The sequence below is a fragment of the Helianthus annuus genome, chromosome 2 (genome assembly GCF_002127325.2).
Source record: "Helianthus annuus cultivar XRQ/B chromosome 2, HanXRQr2.0-SUNRISE, whole genome shotgun sequence".
NCBI classification, from domain to species: Eukaryota; Viridiplantae; Streptophyta; class Magnoliopsida; order Asterales; family Asteraceae; genus Helianthus; species Helianthus annuus.
Window position 1 is genome coordinate 64,741,767 of NC_035434.2, and position 22,016 is coordinate 64,763,782.

General features: G+C 39.4%; 1 protein-coding gene across 1 annotated transcript in view; it reads left to right on the forward strand.

Annotated features, from left to right (window-relative positions):
* LOC118484998 overlaps positions 1-13,439 on the forward strand; it is a 33,809-nt gene extending 20,370 nt beyond the window's left edge. Inside the window, exon 6 of the mRNA XM_035981193.1 lies at positions 12,693-13,439. Coding sequence (XP_035837086.1) covers positions 12,693-13,439 — 747 coding nt within the window. The remainder of the gene's footprint in view (positions 1-12,692) is intronic.
* The last annotated feature ends 8,577 nt before the right edge of the window (positions 13,440-22,016 follow it).

Genomic DNA, 22,016 nt, shown 5'->3' on the forward strand with positions numbered 1-22,016 from the left:
AGTCAAGGAATCAAACCCCATGATTATCCAAGCAAGTAGGAAGAAGAATCGAGTGATTTCGTTAAGAAATGAGCAAGTTATACTCACTTTTGTGCAAGAGTATGAATCTGTCCGAAAATGCAGATTTACAGCTGAATTGAGAGTGAATTTGGAGTGATTTGTGAGTGTTGAAAGTGTAGAAATGCTTGGAGAAGGTGTATATTTATAGTGGAAGAGTTTGAGCATGATTGGAGGTGTTTAGAGGTGGATTAGAGGTGATTGGGGAGTGTTAGAACTTAGGATTTCGTGCAAAATCGCGTCAAAACGCAGCTGAATGTGTTTTCTGCGAATCTGAAGCCCATGCGGGCCGCGTAAGGGGATAGGGTAAGTCCACATGGGCCGCGCGCCTTTAATGTTCCGGATATAAGTTTCAAAAGTTACAATTTGGCCCCTGAAGTTGTGTGTTTGATGCGATTAAGGTATTTTAAGGGCCATATTTGTCATAAAGGCATTGTTTAAGATACGATTAAGTATGATAAGTATAAACTAAGTATAAACAAGCGTATAAGTATACATTCATGTGTCGTTCTCATTCAAAATACGTTCCATGCATAAGTTTAGATTAATTACAAGTTTCGCACATAGTTTCCAAGAATCACGATTAAACATAGATTGATTCACCAAATCGAACATACGAGTATACATAGAATGCGTTTAACATAGATGTAACAAAATATAAGCTTCATTAATGATCCAAGTCTCGGTTTGACAATGATTACAAAGAAGGGAACGATTACAAGAATGCAAAGTTTCCAAAATAGAAATACGAACAAAACCTTCTATAAATGGAAAGTACAAAAGAGTCGGGCGTTACATGGGTGTTCAAGTGTAAGAGGGATGACAGAGGAGTAGTGGTCAGAAACAAAGCTCGACTTGTTGTTCAGGGCTTTAGTCAACAGGAGGGAATTGACTTTACCGAAGTGTATGCTCCTGTGGCACGACTAGAAGCAATCAGAATTTTCCTAGCATTTGCATCATGGAAAAACTTTAAAGTCTACCAGCTTGATGTGAAGTCGGCTTTTCTCTATGGCAAAGTGAAGGAGGAAGTGTATGTGGGACAGCCACCGGGCTTCGTCGATCCACACCACAAAAATAAAGTGTATCTCTTGGATAAAGCATTATATGGTTTACACCAGGCCCTGGGAGCCTGGTACGAGACATTATCTCAGCATTTGCTAGCCAATCACTTCATCCGGGGAACAATAGATGCCACACTCTTCACAAAGATAGTCGACGTCACCTGCTGATAGTACAAATTTATGTGGATGACAGAATTTTTGGGTCAACAAACGAGGACTTGTGCAAAGACTTTGAACAAGTGATGAAGCAAAATTTCGAAATGTCATCAATGGGGGAAATGAAATTCTTTTTGGGACTCCAAGTTGATCAACTTCCTGAGGGAATTTTCATACACCAGACAAAGTATGTTCATGATATTCTAGAGAAATTCGGAATGTCAGGTTCTACTCCTGCGGCAACCCCATTAGCAACAAATCATGGAATTCACCTAGATCTCACCGGAGATAGGGCAGATGACACAGTTTATCGTTCCATGATTGGTTCATTGATGTATCTAACTGCTTCAAGACTCGACATTATGTATCCGACGTGCCTCGCAGCAAGATTTCAATCTAACCCAAGAGCTTCGCACTTGATCATTGTGTAAAGGATATTACGCTACCTGAAGGTAACTCCATCGTTGGGGTTGTGGTATCCTAGAAGAGGCGACTTTACGCTCGAAGGGTATTCCGACTCGGATTTCGGATGCTGCAAAGTCAATGCCAAATCAACAACTGCAGGATGCCAGTTCTTTGGACCTCGCTTGGTTACCGGGCAGTGTAAGAAACAAACGTCTGTGGCGCTATCCACATGTGAAGCAGAGTACATTTCTGCCAGTAGTTGCTGTTCTCAGATCCTGTGGATACAACAACAGATGTGCGACTACGGTTTGCAGTTTCTTAACACTCCTCTTTTTGTTGATAATGAGGCCGCAATAAATATAACAAAAAATCCGATACATCACGCTAAAACCAAACATATAGAAATTCGTCATCACTTTATTCGCGATTGTTTCGAGAAAAAGTTGATACGAATTGAGAAAATCCACACTGACGAGCAAAAAGCTGATTTACATACCAAGACATTTGATAGAACACGTTTTAAATATCTTTTAAAACTAAATGGTATGATGCTCTTGTCGGTGAAGGATGGAATCGTTGGCGTTGACGAGGATACCACTGTAGATGATGTTGATAATCACTCTGCAATGGTTTGTCGATTTTTTTACCTGTTTTGGTCTTTAGTGGGAGATAGGTATATTTGTATATACTTTTAGAACATCAAAAAACATTAAAAAATCAAAAAGCTAAAAACATGATAAAATTTCAAAATCCAAAACAATAAAAAAATGAATGAAAAAGAGCTTGTGTAAAAAAGGAAAATGATAGTACATCAGCTAGACTGTTACGGTATGCTAAAGATTTGAGAAGTTTTAAAAGGTTAAACAGTCTCACTAATGATGTGTCGATAGGTTTTTACACAGTCAATAGATTTGTTCGGGATATAAACTTAAAAATACATAACGAGACTTACTTTGTGGGGAACACTATTTGGATATATAGGTAACCCCTGAAATCTCGTTTGATAGGTCCATTATTCTGAGATACTAGGTCTTTATACTCAGTGATATCTGGGGTATTATTCCGGGACTTCTGCTGAATGGAAGTTCTGACCTAGTCCCCGAATAATACTTTCCGCAAAATGCTTGAAACATAGCATCACCCTCAGCAAGCTGATGAAACAATAAAATTGATAGTCGCTGCTGTTGAAATCAAAAGATCCTCTAAAGGGGACACACCGAAAAGTCGAAGCCGTCATCTCTCTGCGTATACAGAAGTATCGACCTGAGCTCTCACGGCCCTCGCATTTAACCCCTTATAGATATCATCTGTGGTATACTCACCTGTAAGACTGAATACTGGGAACTTGATACGGGAGTATATTCAAAAGGTGGGACACATGAATGAGTTAAGTTTATAAGACATCTAAATCGTATCCTGAATAAATTGAAATCTGTGAGAAAACTTAAAATGGATCAGTATATCGACAATCTAGGTGAATTGTTTAATTTTGAGTATGAATTAAGCTTAACGGTACTTGTAACATGTCGGTAGCTGATATGATTCCCTGACACGCTCACCAAAATATGTTTGTAAATAGATTTCTTTCATTCTGTCTTTCAGTTTCAGTTATACTTTTCTAGTTTAGAATCTGCATTGAAAACTCAAAAAGGTTTTTGTAGGATCGAATGTTGACCCGAACGAGTCATTCAAAGGTTAACTCTTGCGTTTCAGATTCGGAATAATAAGAAATGCAAGTAGATATAGTTTGTTCTTCCTCCTAATTGCTTGTTGTATTGATTAGAAACGTTTTACAGCTCAAACGTCACACCGGCAGAGCTTCGGCGTGGAATACAATCAATCATTATGTGGATCGCTTCTGATAACACCTATTTATAGAGTTTTGGAATCGCTCATATGGACATGTTCATATGAGCGGTCCAGGTCAGCCCACATAAGCGGCCCATATGTGCCATAAAAGCGATCCAAGACATCTATGACCCTATGAGCGACCCAGCCTCCTAAAACCTATACAGACTCCTGTTTTCTCGTATTTCGTGCCCTATGCTATACAATACAATGTAAGACTTGATCCTAGACACCTAGACGGAATCAACAGATGTAGTGCACCAACAGACTCCCCCTCAGATGTTGATGGAGTCGCCAACACACCTTGACTTCAATGCTGTGTCTTCACATTTTTAGTCTATATCAGTCTCTGGGCTTTCTCTTCTTTCAATCTACCGACTTCCCCTCTCGATTTACTGGCATTTTTTTGTTCTTCAGTAACATCTTCAGGATCTTTGTCTGGCATTAAACACTCTAATTCTCTTGATCAGATCTCTTGATTCCTTAAGTTCATCAGCATCAATTGATAACCAAGATCTTCAGAATCAGAATCGATTAACCTGGCTCTCCTCTAATCTTTAGAAACCAAAACCTGATTACCTGCACAATCTTATCCTAGAAATAAATTTTCTAATTTTATCATCTATCAAATACCTATGCACCAACATATGACTCCCCTCAAAATACTCTATGATGAACCACTTGAAGAAGGTAGAATAACACAAACAGTTAGATTTCCACAAACACTCCCCCTCAAATTCTGCTCATCATGTTTAGCACTCGGAATTTTGAAAATCAGTTTTCCAACGTCAGATGTCGAAAATCTTTTTGATTTTTTTCAAGAATTAGTCTAAAACACACACAAAATGTTTTTGGATTTTCTGAGAAACATTAATTGACACCACTTCGGATAAAAACAAACAGAAATATAATATTTACAGACAATATTTTTTTGTGAGTTTGTGCAAGAGGATCATATCAGTTTATGAGACCAATCACCAACACCGTTAAGCTTGATTTCATTATAAGCTTTAAACAATTTACCTAGATTGTCAGTATGTTTGTCCTCTTAAATTCTCAACACAAATTTCAATCGATTCGAGATACGATATTAATGTTTTAGAGACTTAAACTTAATTGTGTATCACTCCACTAGAATATACTCCTGTATCCATATCCCAAATATTCAGTCTTACAGGTGAGTATACCACAGCTGATATCTGTAAAGGGTTTAAATGCGAAACCATGAGAGCTCAGGTCAGAACTTCCGTTCAGCAGAGAGATGACGGCTCGACTTTTGGTGGGTCCCCTTTAGAGGATCTTTTTGCATTTCAACAGCAGCGACTATCAATTTTATTGTTTCATCAGCATGTTGAGGGCGAAGCTTATGTTTCAAAGCTTTAGCAGAAAGTATTATCCGGGGACTAGGTCAGTACTTCCATACAGCAGAAGTCCCGGGATAATACCCCAGATATCACTGAGTATAAAGACCTAGTATCTCAGAATACGGGACCTTTCAAACAAGATTTCGGGGGTTACCCATATATTCAAGAATAGTTACCCACGAATTAAGCAAGTTTGAATTTAGGTTTATATCTCGTTTCAATTTACTAAATGTGCGAAAATCTACTGACACATCCGCAGTAAGATTGTTTAACTCTTTTTAACTTTACATTTCTTTAGCGTGCCGTGATAATCCACTGATGTACTATCATTTCCTCTTTTTCGCAACAAAACTCATTTTTGAATTTTATCATGTTTTTGGCTTTTTCAAATTTTTCAAATGTTTTTGGATTTTCTGAAATTTCCCTACTCCCCCTAAAATGCAAACACATTTTAAAGAAAATTTGAAAACTTCAAGACTCTTGATCTACTAGAAACATAAAATGCAAAACAAACTATACAGAAACTTGACAACTGACACTGAAACACATCAAATCGCCATTCACTAGGCATAAACAATCTGAACTTCCCCTATCACAAATCATTTTCTCATTTAGATTTCAAAACACTTAAGTTTGTTTTAATCAAAATGACTTTTCCGGAAAATGAATTTGTGTTGATAACATCCACTTGTAAGAGTATCAATTTTAAGAACGGGGATGTGGTTCATCATCTTGTCTATCTTTTGCCATGAATAGTAAATCAAGTACAATTTAATGTCCCTGATTTACCTTTTTTATTTAAGAACCTTCTGTACCACTTGTAAATGTAACTTCTTCAAAGTGTATAAATATCTCAAACATTAACCACAACTACCACTTGTGGGATCAAGATTACCACTTGTAGATCTCCAAAAACTACCAATTGTAGGAATATTACGTCTACATCACCATTTTACCAATCAAAATGCCGATTCTTGCTTCGCAATTAACCACCTGGAAGCTCCGACGTAGTCCTTTCACCTGCAAAATATTCAAACATTAATCACAATCATTCAAACAAATACATCAAAAACTAGAATGATGCCGATTCCTGATCCACGATATAAACTTGGGATCTCCGGCATAGTCCTTCGACTATTTTGGGAAACAAACTTCCCTCCAAGTCTTCTCAGACTTGAGGGCTTTCAACTCTTCAGCTGTAGGGTTGTATGTCGCCTTTTTAGTTGCGTAAAAATCTTTTACCCCTTTAGCTTTCCCACTCAACATTTTCCCAAATATTTTCTTAACATTTCCATTGAATGTTTTCTCGACATCAAATTCTTTTTCTTCATTATAAAATTGGTTTGAAATTTCAATTTTACCAATTTTCTTTTTAACCTCTTCAAATTTCTGTGATGGAAAAACATCATCATTCACTGAAATTTTCTCCACAACTTGTGGCTCTTCTGGCTTTGTGGAACCAGATTCATCGCCGACCTTTTCTACTACCTTTTTTGCAACCCATACTTGGTTGTCTTTTCCCTTTCTTTGGTAAAATTTTGTCTTCAAACATTCCCCAATCTCATGTTTCGAATTTTTAAAAATTTTTGATTTTTCAGATTTTTCAACAACTTTTTCTTTCATCTTCTGAGAAGCTCCCTGTTTTGCTTTGATATCTTTCGAACAATCCGATGCAATGTGATCAGCTTCATTGCTTTTAGAACAGGTTTGAGTATTTCTCGGATGAAATACTCCAGTTCCATTCTTTTTCCTCTCAGCAATAAATTCTTTGTTAGTCTGTTTCCAAAATGGTTTCTGCTGTTCATCTTCCGAGCTTCCACCTGATACAAATTCAGTGTTTGAATTAAAATTTTTCTCATTTTTATGATTTTCTGGTGAAACAAAACCTAAACCTTTCTTTTTGTAGCTACGATTTTGGTTAGGTTTCTTTGGAAAACCAGGACCAGAATTGTAACCTTTTTTCTTGTTTAGACGTTGTTGAACTCTAGAAGTATATTTTTTAGGTTTATCAAAACTTTTCAATGCTTTTAATTCAGGAATATTAACCTCTATTAGTTTAAAAGTTTTGTTGATTAATTCCGTTTTGATACTCATTATCGGAAACTCTTTGTTGTAATATAATTTGTCAGAACCATTCAAAGTATACACAACTTCGAATGTTTCATCATTCAAATCTGCCTTTGATAACAAAAATTCTTTACTATAAGACCGTTTAACCGACGAATTTTGATTGTTGACTGACGACTTTGGCTTTTCAGACTCAGATTTCGACTCTGTCTCCTCATCAGTATCCAACACCTGATCGACCACCTTTTTGATTATTTCAGACTCATGATCAGTATCGGATGAGGTAAATGTCACATCAATGTTTTCAGGTAAGACGTCAGCTGTGTCGGTTTTAAGCTTTATATTGACTGCTTTTGCAAGTTGCTCCTCATTTGGTTTCCTAGGTGAATACCCATCCCAAATTGGAGGTGGACACTTGTTATAGCTAACAGTAGTTTTCTTACCACAGTCTTTCTTTTCTTTCGGCTTCTCATCTTGAAAAGCTTCCATACCTGCAACAGTTGGGTAAACACGATCAATAAGATAATCAGAGGTAGAATAGCTCAACAATAACCTCCTAATCCTCTCATTTTCAATCTTTTCAGTTTCCAACTCTTGCTTCCATTTGGCGCTTTCTTCAATGTAGAAATTTATAGCTTTTTGCTTCGACATTAAAGTTGCATTCATCATCGTCAGCGCCTGTTCTCTTTCTGTGTTTGTCTTTTGGAGACCAGTTACCGTTTTGTTCAACATGTCGTACGATTCCTTCACATAATTGAGATTGAACAGTAACTGCTCTTTCTTTTTCTCGTACTCAGCTGTGATATCATCTTTTGCTGCACACTCTTTGCAGGCTTCCAGACACTTCTCACATGGCTTGACGACTTCAACAATTTTTTCAACTTCGACTGTTTTTACAACTTCAATCACTTTCTCTACTTCAATCACCTTTTCTACTTCTTTCTCTACCTTGATAACCTTCTCATCAACACTTTCAACATTCTGAACATCAACTTCAGATTCAGATTGTTGTTCTTTAGCAGCTTGTTTCTCTTTCAGTTTCTCCATTCTTTCTGCAAAATAAAAATGAAAACTTTCAGGAGACAGATGAGATTTTGCAATATTTATATGTTTCTCTTCCTCATCATCACTGCTACTATGACCTGGTGATTGATCAAATTGAACAGATTTTTCAGAATCATCATCAGAAACACCAGAATCAGATGGTGTTTTATCAAATACAACATCCTGTTCTTGAACAGTTTCATCTTGTACAATTTCATCTGAACTATCTGACACATCCTCAGAGTGTTCTGAAAATCTATCAGTACTATCTGAACTTTCATCAGATGACACAGATTTTTCATCTCCACTTGACACATTCTCTCCAATAGATCTCATCCAGGTAGCAAACAAATTTGGCTCTCGGACGATCTTGGCAATGAAAGCTTTAAAACCTCCCTTTTCATCCACGAACATATTCCAACTGAAACCTTCTGGTAGTTTCTCATCATCTTGATCAATAACACGTTCTGCTGTGGCTTCAGATGATATGTAATCACTCCAGCTGAAATCTACAACACATGCTCTTTTGGAGTGTTCAATCTTTCTCCCATGAGCTGTCTGCGGTTCTTGGGATTGACCAACTTGTTGATAGATAGCTTTGCGGTAGTAATCATCTTTCCCGAATGGATTCTGTTCTCCGCTAGCTTCTCTTCCTTTGCACTCCCGCTTGAAATGGCCTTTTTCCCTGCATCGAAAACAAGTAACTTTAGATTTATCAAAACCTAAAGTTGAAACATGAGCATCTAAAAAGTCATTTCTCCCGGTAATGGTTTTGAATTTCTCAGCCCGACGAAGAACACTTGCAAGACACCATTTGATATCCATAAGTTCCATTTCCTCAGCGTCTATTTGATCGTAATCCTCTTTAGTGAGCATAGGATTTCCGATCCGACCAGCAACTAGACCTTCATAGGATAACAGAACTGAACCCAGAAGTGCCATATGATCTTTAGCAGTGTCTTCGGAGAAGCTTTGACCTTCTGGAAGGTTGAGAGCTATGTTGCATTGAATCACATATCCGTTTCCAGTTTTTGTACTCTGAGACTGAAAACTAGTGTTAGTCTCTTTTGGATTCACACTTGGAAACGATGAAAACCCGCTGCTGCTCTTGTTTGAACCCTGATCAACTTTTTCTGATGAATCTCCAGCACTGAAAGCGGTTTGAATCTTTGGACTTCTTTCAGCTTCAGAAACTGGAATACTACCTTTATAGTACATTTTAACATCCTGTTGACCACTCGGGTTATTCATCCTCGCGATCTTTTGCTGCTCAAGATCCTGACTCTCAATTTTCTCAATAAACTGACCAATTGTTAGTTTGTCATAAACACCCGTGTTTTTCAGTATCATCAAATACGTTCCCCACTCTTTCTGAGGTAATGCATCAACCAATTTATCAACCCATTCCTCACGACCTTTTTCAACTCCCAACATCGATAACGATCGCACTAAGTGACAGTATCTCTCAATCAGCTTTTTAGTATCCTCTCCCGGCAAACTGCTAAACAAATCAAATTCCTTTTTAAGCAATGCCTTCTTGCTTTTGATCATACTTTCACTACCCTCGAATTTTACTTTAAGAGCATCCCAAATTGATTTTGCAGTTTTATCGTGTTGTAGCAGAATGAATATATCTTCTTTAATAGCCTGCTGTAACAAACTGATCATCATTTTCTCTGCTCTGTACATTGCACGTTATTGTTCTGAGAATTCAGATATCTGTTTAATGACTTGCAACTCTGTTCGAGGCAATGTGTACTTTTCCAATATGCATTCCCACGATCTGAGATGATTTGCCTGAACCCAGTTTTCAAAGCGATCCTTCCACCCATAATACTCCTCAATGCTCATCAATTTCGGGGGTTTTTGAGTTGTTCCCGTCTCATTTTCTAAGTTCATTGCTTGAGCAATTGTGGCTGGAGTAGTCGATGTAGCAAAGGCGTTGTAAAACTCAGAATTCATGATGACTTAGCACGATTTTCAAGGCAACTGACAGAAAAGCGATTCACCACTGAACAGATAAGCGAACCAAGTATAATCCAAATAAGCGATTCTGAATGAATATATAAGCGATCCAGAAAATGCTTGGAGCGATCCAAAGATTGTTCTAAGAGCGGTCCAGAAAGTAACTTTCGAGCGGTCCAGAGATGTTCTAAGGGCGGTCCAGAAAGGAACAAATAAGCGATCCAGAAATATGCACACGAGCGGTCCAGACACTAATTTGGAGCGAACCAGACTCAAAACTGTATGAATGAGCGGTCCAAAACAGTGAATTACGAGCGGTTCATGATGACGTCATTTGAGCGATCCATATTCCGAACATGATTTGGTCCATAAAAACTTTGAATTTTGACTTCAAACTTTCCAGGATTTATCTAGACACTATTGCACACAATTTGTGAGAAATTGAATGAATTTCAACCGTGAAATCTCCCCGAATCAGAAAAAGAAGGTGTAGAAGTGAGAAGAAACAGTGAAATCCGGCTATAATCTGCAGAAAACCTCCTTCCAGGCTTTGATACCAATTGTAGGATCGAACGTTGACCCGAACGAGTCGTTCAAAGGTTAACTCTTGCGTTTCAGATGCGGAATAATAAGAAATGCAAGTAGATATAGCTTGTTCTTCCTCCTAATTGCTTGTTGTATTGATTAGAAACGTTTTACAGCTCAAACGTCACACCGGCAGAGCTTCAGCGTGGAATACAATCAATCACAATGTGGATCGCTTCTGATAACACCTATTTATAGAGTTTTGGAATCGCTCATATGGACATGTTCATATGAGCGGTCCAGGTCAGCCCACATAAGCGGCCCACATGTGCCATAAAAGCGATCCAAGACATCTATGACCCTATGAGCGACCCAGCCTCCTAAAACCTATACAGACTCCTGTTTTCTCGTATTTCGTGCCCTATGCTATACAATACAATGTAAGACTTGATCCTAGACACCTAGACGGAATCAACAGATGTAGTGCACCAACAGTTTTGCATTTCTGCTTTATTTTTGACAAACCAAAGCGGAGGGTTGATCTTCAGATTCACAGTCTGATGCAAGTTGCAGGAAGTTGTTCTGAGCTGATAAAAAAATTTTGGAGCTAATCTTGATACAAACAAAGAATATTAAAAGGTCAAAATGCAAGATCATTAAGTTGAAACTTGTATATTTTCAGAAAAATGTTTGATCAAAACATCAGTTTATTTTTACTTCGGGTCAACCAAGGTCATTAAGTTGAACTTGGTAGACAAATTAAGTACCTAGGGTCATTAACTTGGACCTAGATACTTAAGTGGATTTCTCGAACGTTGATAATGTGAAAATGGTCAAAAAGTCAAATCGACTTGAAAGTCAAAGTGCCTTGGATCGAACAGGTCAGCCAATCGGCTGGACCAGCCGATCGAACAGCCTAGCCGTTCCATTACCACCCTATAAATAGTAGTTCTTGCTTCATTTGTACATTTACACACTTCGATCGAACAAGAACTCTCTCATCCGATACACTGTTTTTCACTAATTATTTGATTCTCTTTGCAACATATCATTGATTTGTTGGTTTGCTCATCATATTCAATGGCAAAGGTATGTGTTTCATCTTCAAATCTTTAAAAATTCTTACTGTTCTTCATGTTCTTCATCTGTCGAACCTATAATCTCAGATTTAGGAAGATTTAGGAACTGTTGATGAAATCTGGTTATAGGGTTTTGATTGCAATGACAAGATCTACATGTTCACCGTTTCAATTTTTGAAAAATCATGCTTGAACTTGATAGATCTGAGATTAGGCGGATAAGGTAGTCGGTGGCTTTTTCATGAAATTACTCACTGTTTAGGATGTTTTAGGTAGAAATAAGCATAGGGTTTTGATCGCGACATCATTAGGATTATAGATCTATGCTTAATTTGTGTATTTGATGATAAAATTTTTGAAGCATCTGATAGTGTGTTCTTAGCCGATTCTGTGACATTTGCCAGCCGATCGGCTAGACCAGCCGATCGAATAGCAAATTGCTAGCCGATCGGCTAGACCAGCCGATCGAGCAGCAATATAGATCATGTGTTTATGATGTTTAGGATACGTTTACTGTTGATGCCTTGAAATTTGTGCAAAATGTTTGCTATGAAATCCGTGTGTTAGAATCCTTTGTTGAATACTCTTTGATCATAGCATTGCCAGCCGATCGGCTAGACCAGCCGATCGAACAGAAATTGCTAGCCGATCGAACAGCATGACGGAATTGCCAGCCGATCGGCTAGACCAACCGATCGAACAGCAATGTGCCAGCCGATCGGCTGGACCAGCCGATCGAATAGGAATTGCTAACCTATTGAAAAGCATATGCTAGTCAATCGAGCAGCATTACTTGTTGAAGGGATAGTTTTCTTTCTTCACCTAGATTTATGTGCATAAGTTTGCCAGCCGATCGAAGAGCATTTGCTAGCCGATCGGACACCATTTGTAAGAACTTCTTTGACATGAATTGCCAGCCGATCGGCTAGTCCAGCCGATCGAACAGGCATTGTCACTCTATTCATTTCCAGCCGATCGAACAGTAATGCTTCTCGATCGGACAGGCCAGTCGATTCTGTAGTGTTATCACATAGAAATTTCAAGTGTTAGAAAATTTTTCAAAATTTTCATCCTTATGCCTTTATTCTTGTTCAGGTGATTTATTCTGAGTATTCTTACAGGGACGAGGAAAAGAAAAGGACAAGGGTCATAATATACCTTGTGCACTTGATACTGAATCGACAGCTGGTATTGTTGTAGAAAAGATGGCAACATTCTTGAGAGAGAGCAGAATTGCTAAAGCGATGTCGGATAAAACTGTGGTTTATGAATCACATGTTAGAGCATTCTGGGATACAACAAGGTTTGATGAAACAGATAAAAAGATTCATGCTGTATTAAGAAAGAAGGACAAAAATGGAAAAGATATAGACGTTGAGATTGAATTCAGTGTTGCAGATGTTAGAAGGGTTCTTGATCTACAAGATTCTGATGATGATCCGACAATCATGTCAGAACGTCTTGTAAAAGGTTTGTGGTGCAGAATGGGTTTCACGGGGTACATAAATGGAAAGATGTACAAAAGAAGCTTCTCCAAAGCATATAGGTACTTGATGCATTGTATGATGCATTCTTTGGGTTATAGAAAGGGTGCCTATGATGAGGTTGCTGATTATATCAGGAACATCATAGCAAGCTTGGTGTTGAACAAAAAGTACAACATTTCTCAAGTAATTTTTGAGTATATGAAGGAAAATTGCCAAGCTAGAGGAGACAACTACATCATGTATCCTAGATTCATCATGATGATTTTAAATGACAAAATCAAAGATCTTCCAAAAGACAGTGATGATGTGATGGAGATAAGCATTGTAAATAAGGTCACAATTGGAAGAATTACAAAAGATAAGGATGTGAAAACCAAGTAGATGATTTGCAGAATAAAAGATAAAGAATATGTTGCTCCTGAAAACGATAAGTGGAGACATGATGATAGTAATTCTGGCAATGAAGACTCAAAGATGAATGAGTTGGTTGAGAAAAAGACTAGGTGGTGGTTCGTTAGAGATGGAAAAAGGAAAAGGACACCTAAGTCATCCCCTGCAGTTGTTATTCCGAAAGATGGAGAAAAGGGGTCTTCTGGAGAGCCGCAGCAGAAGCTAGTGGATGAGACAGTTGTAGAGCCATCTGTGGTGATTGAACAAGGTGCTGAGTTGTTAAAGCAAACTTTGAAAAGCTATTTGAAAAATGTAACAATTGTGCTTGTAATCATTGTAAACAGTTCAATTATCAATAAAATAATGTAATTTGATCCCAATGTTTGTTTCATTATGTTTCACAATTTTCATGTTTTGACTCTTATTCAATTCCAAACTCTACATCGCTTTCTGGAGAGTTATACGCTAACTAGTGCGTAAACGTACTCAGTTTAATGCGACAAATACTCCGGAACATCAACATATACTCAACGTACCTTAAATAACCTTTACATAACTTAGAAATAAGTTTTGAAGGCTTTGGTATAGCAAAAACAAGTTAATTCGCTTACAGGGACTAAACTTGACAAACTGCGAAAGTATGCCAATTTGAACTGTAACGAACATTCTGGGACATGTCCATAAGTTAAACATACCATAAATATCCTTTACATAGCTTAGAAATAGGCTTTGAGAGGTTTGGTATGCTATAACAAACTTTTGGATCATTCAGGGACTAAAAGTGTCAAAAAGTGCCTAAGTTTGCACTTTCGCGCATAACTTACGTTCTGAATACATCCGGACATCCAAAAATTTATGTAAGCATCCTTATATTATGCCTTAGTGTTTGGCATGAGAAAAATCCATTCGTCGCGTCATTTGGATCGTCTTTCACGCTTATGCGCATTTCGTCGTAATTAAGCGAACATCGCGATCGTACGGCCAAACGAACCGACATCCGACATATTTTTGGGCATGTTTCATATCCCCAATGTTTAGGCATCATTTTAGGGCCTTAAAGATGGCTTTACAGGTCTTAGAAGGGCTGGAAATAGCTTAAACACGCAACAGGGACCAAAAGTGTAAATTCTGCAAGTGGTGCAGATCAGAGAGGGCCAGGCGGCCCGCGTGAGTTTTGCCCAAATGTGAGGCGGGCCGCGTGGGGATGTCTGACAGAAAGATTTTGCATTAAATGCAGAATCTGGCCTTTCGTTCGATCAAAGGGCGATGCCTTTTCACCCAAATGAAGGGCCAAGGGCCAAGTTCAGTGTATTTAACCCCTGGACACATGTACGCACGAGATCAAGGCACGATATTCGATAAAACGATCCTAACGGTTCCACTTTTCCTATAAATACCCCCCCCCTTTAGTGTAAAAATCACAAAATCAGATCTTGAAGCTCTAAGTTGAAACCATTGTTTCATACCTGAGCTATTTGATCTTGATTTGCACTCGGGGACCCTCCGTAAGTCTTCTTTCGCTCTTTTATTCGCTTTTCGAGTCCGAAAGTCAACGTTTAGTTGACTTTCTGCATTGACCAGCTTATGGTCGATGCGAAGTTCATGGAACTTCATAACGTGAGCGTGATCACGATGGTCATGGTCCGTCGTGACCATACCTACTGATCACCACGTTATCTAGGCTCAGTGACGAGTCGTAGTTTCGGCCAAAATGTGCATTCTTGCATATTTTGTAACCAAACTACTCGTGAGCATCAAAGCCGTTTGTTTTGATGTCAAACCTGTTTTCAAACTTAGTTAAGCATGTTCTAACATGCTTAGCTCGTCACGTTTAGTATAGTTCTTATATAGGGTCGTAAGGTAAGCGATCTAAACCATCGCTTATACTTCCGAACCCGACCCATTTGGTCGATCTTTAGGATCCGACCAAACATATTAGGTGACCATAGCTATAACCTTCCGAGGTTATACCTTGTGGTCACGATGTTAGGCGTTCCAGACGCGTTCTACGCGAACGACGCGTAAGGTGGCATAAGCTACCTAAACGGGTCGTGATGGACCGTAAGCACTTAGGTTAAGTTTCATTTTAGTATGTAGGCTTTGTTAAACCATATTACACGAGTCTCCATACTCGTTTGGTTTTCGAATCCGCGTACTGTCCGATCCTTCCGATTTGGTCCGGTATATTAACATAAGCTACCTATTAGGTGCCGTTTGATATCCCGTGATCTTTAGCATTATCTGGTTATTATACAAGGAACTCAAAGCAATCTCAGGTGAGTACATAGAACCCCATCTTTTACTGTTTTCCAAACTGTTTTGGGGTGAAACACATGTGCCTATCTGTTACTTTCATGCTTTCCATGTTTTCACATCGTATATCTGCTATGCTCATTAGTACATTATAGTACATGATTTCATTACATTTTATGCTATGTATGCCCATTGTGTGCGTACTTAGTACATTGATTTACACAACATTTTTGCTGCATATGTTTACTCAGCATATGGGCACATCGATTTACATGAACATTTCTGTTGCATATGTTTACTCAGCATATAGACACATTGATTTACATGAACATTTCTGTTGCATATGTTTACTCAGCATATGGACACATTGATTTACATGAACATTTCTGCTTCGTATGTTTACTTAGCATACTTAGTACAATTGTTTACATCACATGCCTTCATTTTGTTATGACATTTGGGTTGTTTAACATGGGACAATACATTCATTAAAACTAGCTACGCCGTTCGTTAGTAGGTAGTGGTACCATAGGAATTGACAACTCCCATTCCTGAAGTCCTGGGCTTGATAGGACTGGAAGGAATGATCGAATTCGATATACATAACTTAGATAAACCTTTAATTTGTTTAAGGGTTTATCGCCGCAGTCTCAAGGCTTGGATGTATGCATAGTTTACAATACCGCATAAATGTTAATATCAATAGAGCATGCATTTTCCGCAGAACATAACGTTGATTTAAACTACGTTTTACTTCAACGTCTTGTTTTGTGCATATGGTTTAAGTTGATACATTTCGCTTACCATACATGATACATTTTGGGATGCACATTACATGATTTACATTGAACATAAACATGTCGACATTGACATACACATTTGGTGGTTTACATTTGAACATAAACATTTGACATGGTTTACAATAACACTTGACATTTGGTTTACACATGAACAATTTACATGGTGGATTGGTTTGGGAAAATGATTTAAGTAACGTGGCGTATGTAATATGATACAAACATGGTGGATACGCCGCTGGTACTTCCTATATATAAATGTTTGTATAATGTTACATATCGTGGCGTTATCTAAGTCATTTCAGTTTAGACACATTACATTTTACATAAATAACATATTCTTCACAAGACATTATTTTCACAAACAACTTATCTTATCCAACTCATTTTACTTGGTTATTCGTTTAACCTTGCACTTATCTATACATATCGTTTGATGTTATCGTTTTTCAAATGATTTACAAAGCAAAACAAATTACAAGGTTCATGACTGACTGTTATTAAACATTCTTTAAAACTCAAGTCATGAACCCCATTTTCACGAAAAATATGTATCTCACAGGCATTTTTATGCTGACGTACCTACTTTCACATGTGTTTTCAGGAGCTATTCCATAGGACGATGATCATGATTCTAGGGCGGACCTGTGCCTTAGAGCCTAAAAATGAAGTTTGAACTAGCTTAATTATGTTTTGAATATCCGTACTCTCTTTTCAAGACAATGTAACACCTTTGTTTATAAATAAAATACAACTTGAATGCCATGGTTATGAAACAATTTAATTCTATCCACGACACTCCCCGGCGTTTCCGCCGCGGTTGCATGTTACACGCGGCCGGGGTGTGACAGAAGAGTTGGTATCAGAGCCATTGGTTATAGGGAATTAGGTTATTAGTAATGCTTTGACCTAGACTATAACATTAGGACCCTAACACAAGTTATCTTGTGTTTAGAGTTTAAAACATGCACATCACCTATCCTTAGGTGATAACCACAACGGGAACTTCGGTTCCGAATCCGCTTTGAAAATTAATCATCTGTTCTAGAATGATTGATTACTAGGTTTTGAACCCTCTATTATAAGGTTTTGAACCCCTTTGGATTTTCAAAAAAATCCCGTCAAAGTGTTGGGTTAATAGTGTGAACACGTGCGAACTGGAAGGGTGAATGCCTGTACCCTGAGTTTTCTGTCTAAGGCTAGAGTGTTCGTACAAATCCACATAATCGGACCAGTCACTCTTACCTGGGAACTCTTGGGGTGAGTGTTCACTTATAGGCGAGCATGTCTTCGCGATACACTAATTCTGACCCATTTACTTTGACTAGACATTTCACGTCGCTTATTTACTTTGCGATGCATAACCGCCATCTTTGCTTTTGATTGCTTTTGCTTCATCTCATTCTCTTCACCCAATCATCTCACTCGTTTCATTTCATGTTTTTCTCTTCTAGAATGCCTCCTCGACGTGACAACCAGATAGCTACTGCTGAGCTGGCGGAGATTATTGCGCAGCAGATGGCTGCTCAATTTCCGAATCTCTTTGCTCAATGGAACCAGGCCAACAACAACAATGGTACATGCAAATACAAGGATTTTAACCAGGCTAAGCCACTCAAGTTTAGCGGTTCTGAAGGAGCAACTGGGCTTCTTCAGTGGTTCGAGAGCATCGAGAACACTTTTCGCCATGTGCAGTGTCCGGATAATCGCAAGGTCGAGTTTTCTTCGAGCGTATTTCAGAAGAGGGCTCTTACGTGGTGGAATGGAGTTATGAGAGATCAAGGTGCAGAAGTTGCTCTAGCTCAGACATGGGCTCAACTGAGAGCTCTTATGATGAGGGAGTTTTGTCCTCGTCATGAACAACGAGCGTTGGAGAAGGAATTTGATGTTTTGAGGCAAGATAGTGGTGAGCACAGGGCTTATACAGATAGGTTTGAGGAGTTGAGTCTTCTTTGCCCAACTATGGTTACCCCACTCGATAAGGCCATCGAAAGGTACATCGACGGTCTACCTGACTCAGTACAAGACATTCTTACTGGTAGCAACCCTACCACACTCCGTCAGGCAATCGAGTTATCAGCGACACTGACTGAGTCGCAGATCCGAAAGAATAAACTACACAGGAAGGGCGACAAGGGCAAGAAACAGTCGGCTGACAAGGAGGATAGTAAGAAAGGTCAGAACAAGAAGGGAAAGGACTCTGGTTCCTCAAGGGGGTCAAGGAAGCGTAAGGCTTCCCAAAATTTTGCTGTGACTGCCCAAGCTAACCAAGCAGCTCCCAACCAGCCTCCAGCGAAGAAACCCTATTCAGGAAGTGCACCTTTGTGCAATCGATGCAACAGTCACCACCAGCCACAATATCAGTGCCGTTTCTGTACTAACTGTGGGAAGTCGGGTCATCTTGCCGATGTTTGTCGGTTTGCTCAGAATAACGCAGTCCAGAACCCTGCTCAACAGGTTGCTCAACAACAGGGTCAGGCTGCACGACCAAACTACCCACCAGGTGCATGTTATAATTGTGGGGATCTGACCCACTACAGAAATCGGTGTCCAAGACTAGTCAACCAGAACCAGAATGCGAACCAGAATCCGGCACCGGCTCGAGGTCGAGTCTTTAACATGAATGCACAAGAAGCACAAGCAGACAACGAGGTGGTGAACGGTACGTTCTTTATTAATAATCAGCCAGCATCTGTTCTTTTTGATTCGGGTGCCGACAAGAGCTTTGTGTCATTGTCTTTTGAGACAATGCTTCGCGTGTCTAGAACGAAACTAGGTAAACCTTTGACAGTAGAGGTTGCCAGTGGTGAACCCATTGTTCTTAATTCTGTTCTACGCAACTGCCAGTTGAATCTTAACGACCATATTTTTCCTATTGACCTCACGCCAATGCAACTTGGAAGCTTCGACGTTATAGTGGGAATGGATTGGTTATCCAAGCATCGCGCAGAGATAGTTTGTTCTGAGAAGATTGTTCGTGTGCCGCTGTCTACAGGCGAGATCCTACAGGTTCGTGGTGAGAAGCCTGCCGGTGGTCTCAAACTCATGTCCTGTTTTAAAGCACGGAAGTATCTGCGAAAGCACTATGTAGCCTTTTTAGCACATGTTACAGCAGATAAGGGCAAGGGTAAGTCTATTTCAGATATTCCTATCGTTCGGGATTATTCCGAAGTATTCCCTGAAGACTTACCTGGTCTACCTCCAGCACGCCAAGTCGAGTTCCGTATTGATCTCGTACCTGGTGCAAATCCCGTTGCTAGAGCTCCATACCGTCTTGCACCGTCAGAGATGCAAGAATTATCTAAACAGCTGCAGGAACTCTCCGACAAAGGTTTTATCCGTCCTAGCTTTTCACCCTGGGGTGCTCCCGTTCTCTTTGTAAAGAAGAAGGATGGATCTTTTAGGATGTGTATCGATTATCGTGAGCTTAACAAGCTTACCATCAAAAATCGATATCCCCTACCTCGCATTGATGATCTCTTCGATCAATTACAAGGCGCATCTTACTTTTCAAAGATTGATCTACGATCTGGATATCATCAGCTTCGTGTACATGAAGAAGACATTCCCAAGACAGCGTTCCGTACTCGTTATGGACATTATGAGTTCACAGTCATGCCATTCGGTTTGACTAATGCTCCTGCTGTTTTCATGGACTTAATGAATAGGGTCTGCAAGCCTTATTTAGATAAGTTCATCATCGTTTTCATTGACGACATTTTGATATATTCTAAGACGCGAGCTGATCATGAGCAACATCTTCGTCTTACATTAGAACTCCTAAAGAAAGAACAACTTTTCGCCAAATTCTCCAAGTGTGAATTCTGGCTTAAAGAGGTTCAATTTTTAGGACATATTGTCAACGAACAAGGTATTCATGTAGATCCCTCCAAGATCAGCGCGATTAAAGATTGGGATACTCCTACTACCCCTACTGAAGTTCGTTCTTTTCTTGGTCTAGCGGGTTATTACCGCCGCTTCATAGAAAATTTCTCGAAGATTGCAGTTCCTCTAACTGCTCTAACTCAGAAGAACAAGCCATTTGATTGGGGAGTCAAACAAGAGGAAGCGTTTCAGACTTTGAAACAAAAGCTTTGCGACGCACCTGTCCTAACATTGCCTGAGGGCAACGATGATTTCGTCGTTTATTGCGACGCATCTAAATTGGGACTTGGCTGCGTCCTGATGCAAAGAAACAAAGTCGTAGCATACGCATCAAGGCAGTTGAAGATACATGAGAAAAACTACACCACTCATGATCTTGAGTTGGGTGCAGTTGTCTTCGCTCTTAAGATTTGGAGGCACTACTTGTACGGTACAAAATGTGTGGTTTTCACAGACCACAAAAGTCTTCAACACATCTTCAATCAGAAAGAACTTAACATGAGGCAAAGACGTTGGGTTGAACTTCTAAACGACTACGACTGCGAAATTCGCTACCATCCTGGTAAGGCGAATGTCGTAGCAGATGCATTGAGTCGCAAGGAACGTATTAAGCTTCATTGTGTACGTGTCCAATCTATTATTCAAACCGATATCCAAGCCCGTATTTCTCAGGCTCAACAAGCTTGTGTTTCACAAGGTTTAATGGATAAGGAATTTCCTTATCACATAACACCTGCTCTTGAACTGAAAGGCAATGGATCGTACTATTTCATGGACCGTTTGTGGGTCCCAAGCCAAGATGATCTTCGTACCTTGCTTATGGATGAAGCCCATAAGTCTCGTTATTCCATTCATCCTGGCTCAGATAAGATGTATAAGGATCTTCGTATTCAGTATTGGTGGCCTGGTATGAAGAAAGACATTGCCTTATACGTATCAAAATGCCTTACTTGTCTTAAGGTTAAGGCTGAACATCAGCGTCCTTCCGGATTATTAGAGCAACCGGAGATCCCAGTTTGGAAATGGGAAAACATTACTATGGATCTCATTACTAAACTTCCGCGCACAAAGAAAGGTCACGATGCCATCTGGGTAGTCGTGGATCGTCTTACCAAGTCAGCGCATTTCTTACCAATCCGTGAGGATTTTTCGGCTGACAAACTTGCTCAAATCTACGTGGATGAAATTGTAGCACGACATGGTGTTCCTTTGAACATCATTTCTGACAGAGATGCTCGTTTCACTTCTCATTTTTGGAGAACCATGCAATCTGCTATGGGGTCTCAACTCAATTTGAGCACAGCTTATCATCCGCAAACGGATGGTCAATCTGAAAGAACAATCCAGACACTGGAGGATATGCTTAGAGCTTGTGTGATCGACTTTGGTGGTAGTTGGGATTCACATCTTCCATTGATTGAATTCTCCTACAACAACAGTTATCACTCCAGCATCAACATGGCTCCTTTCGAGGCTCTCTATGGTCGAAAATGTCGTTCACCAGTCTGCTGGAATGAGATTGGCGAGGCTCAGCTTACTGGACCTGCCCTCATTTTAGAGACAACAGAAAAGGTAAAGAAAGTTCGTGATAACCTTCAGACAGCTAGAAGCCGTCAAAAGAGTTACGCGGACC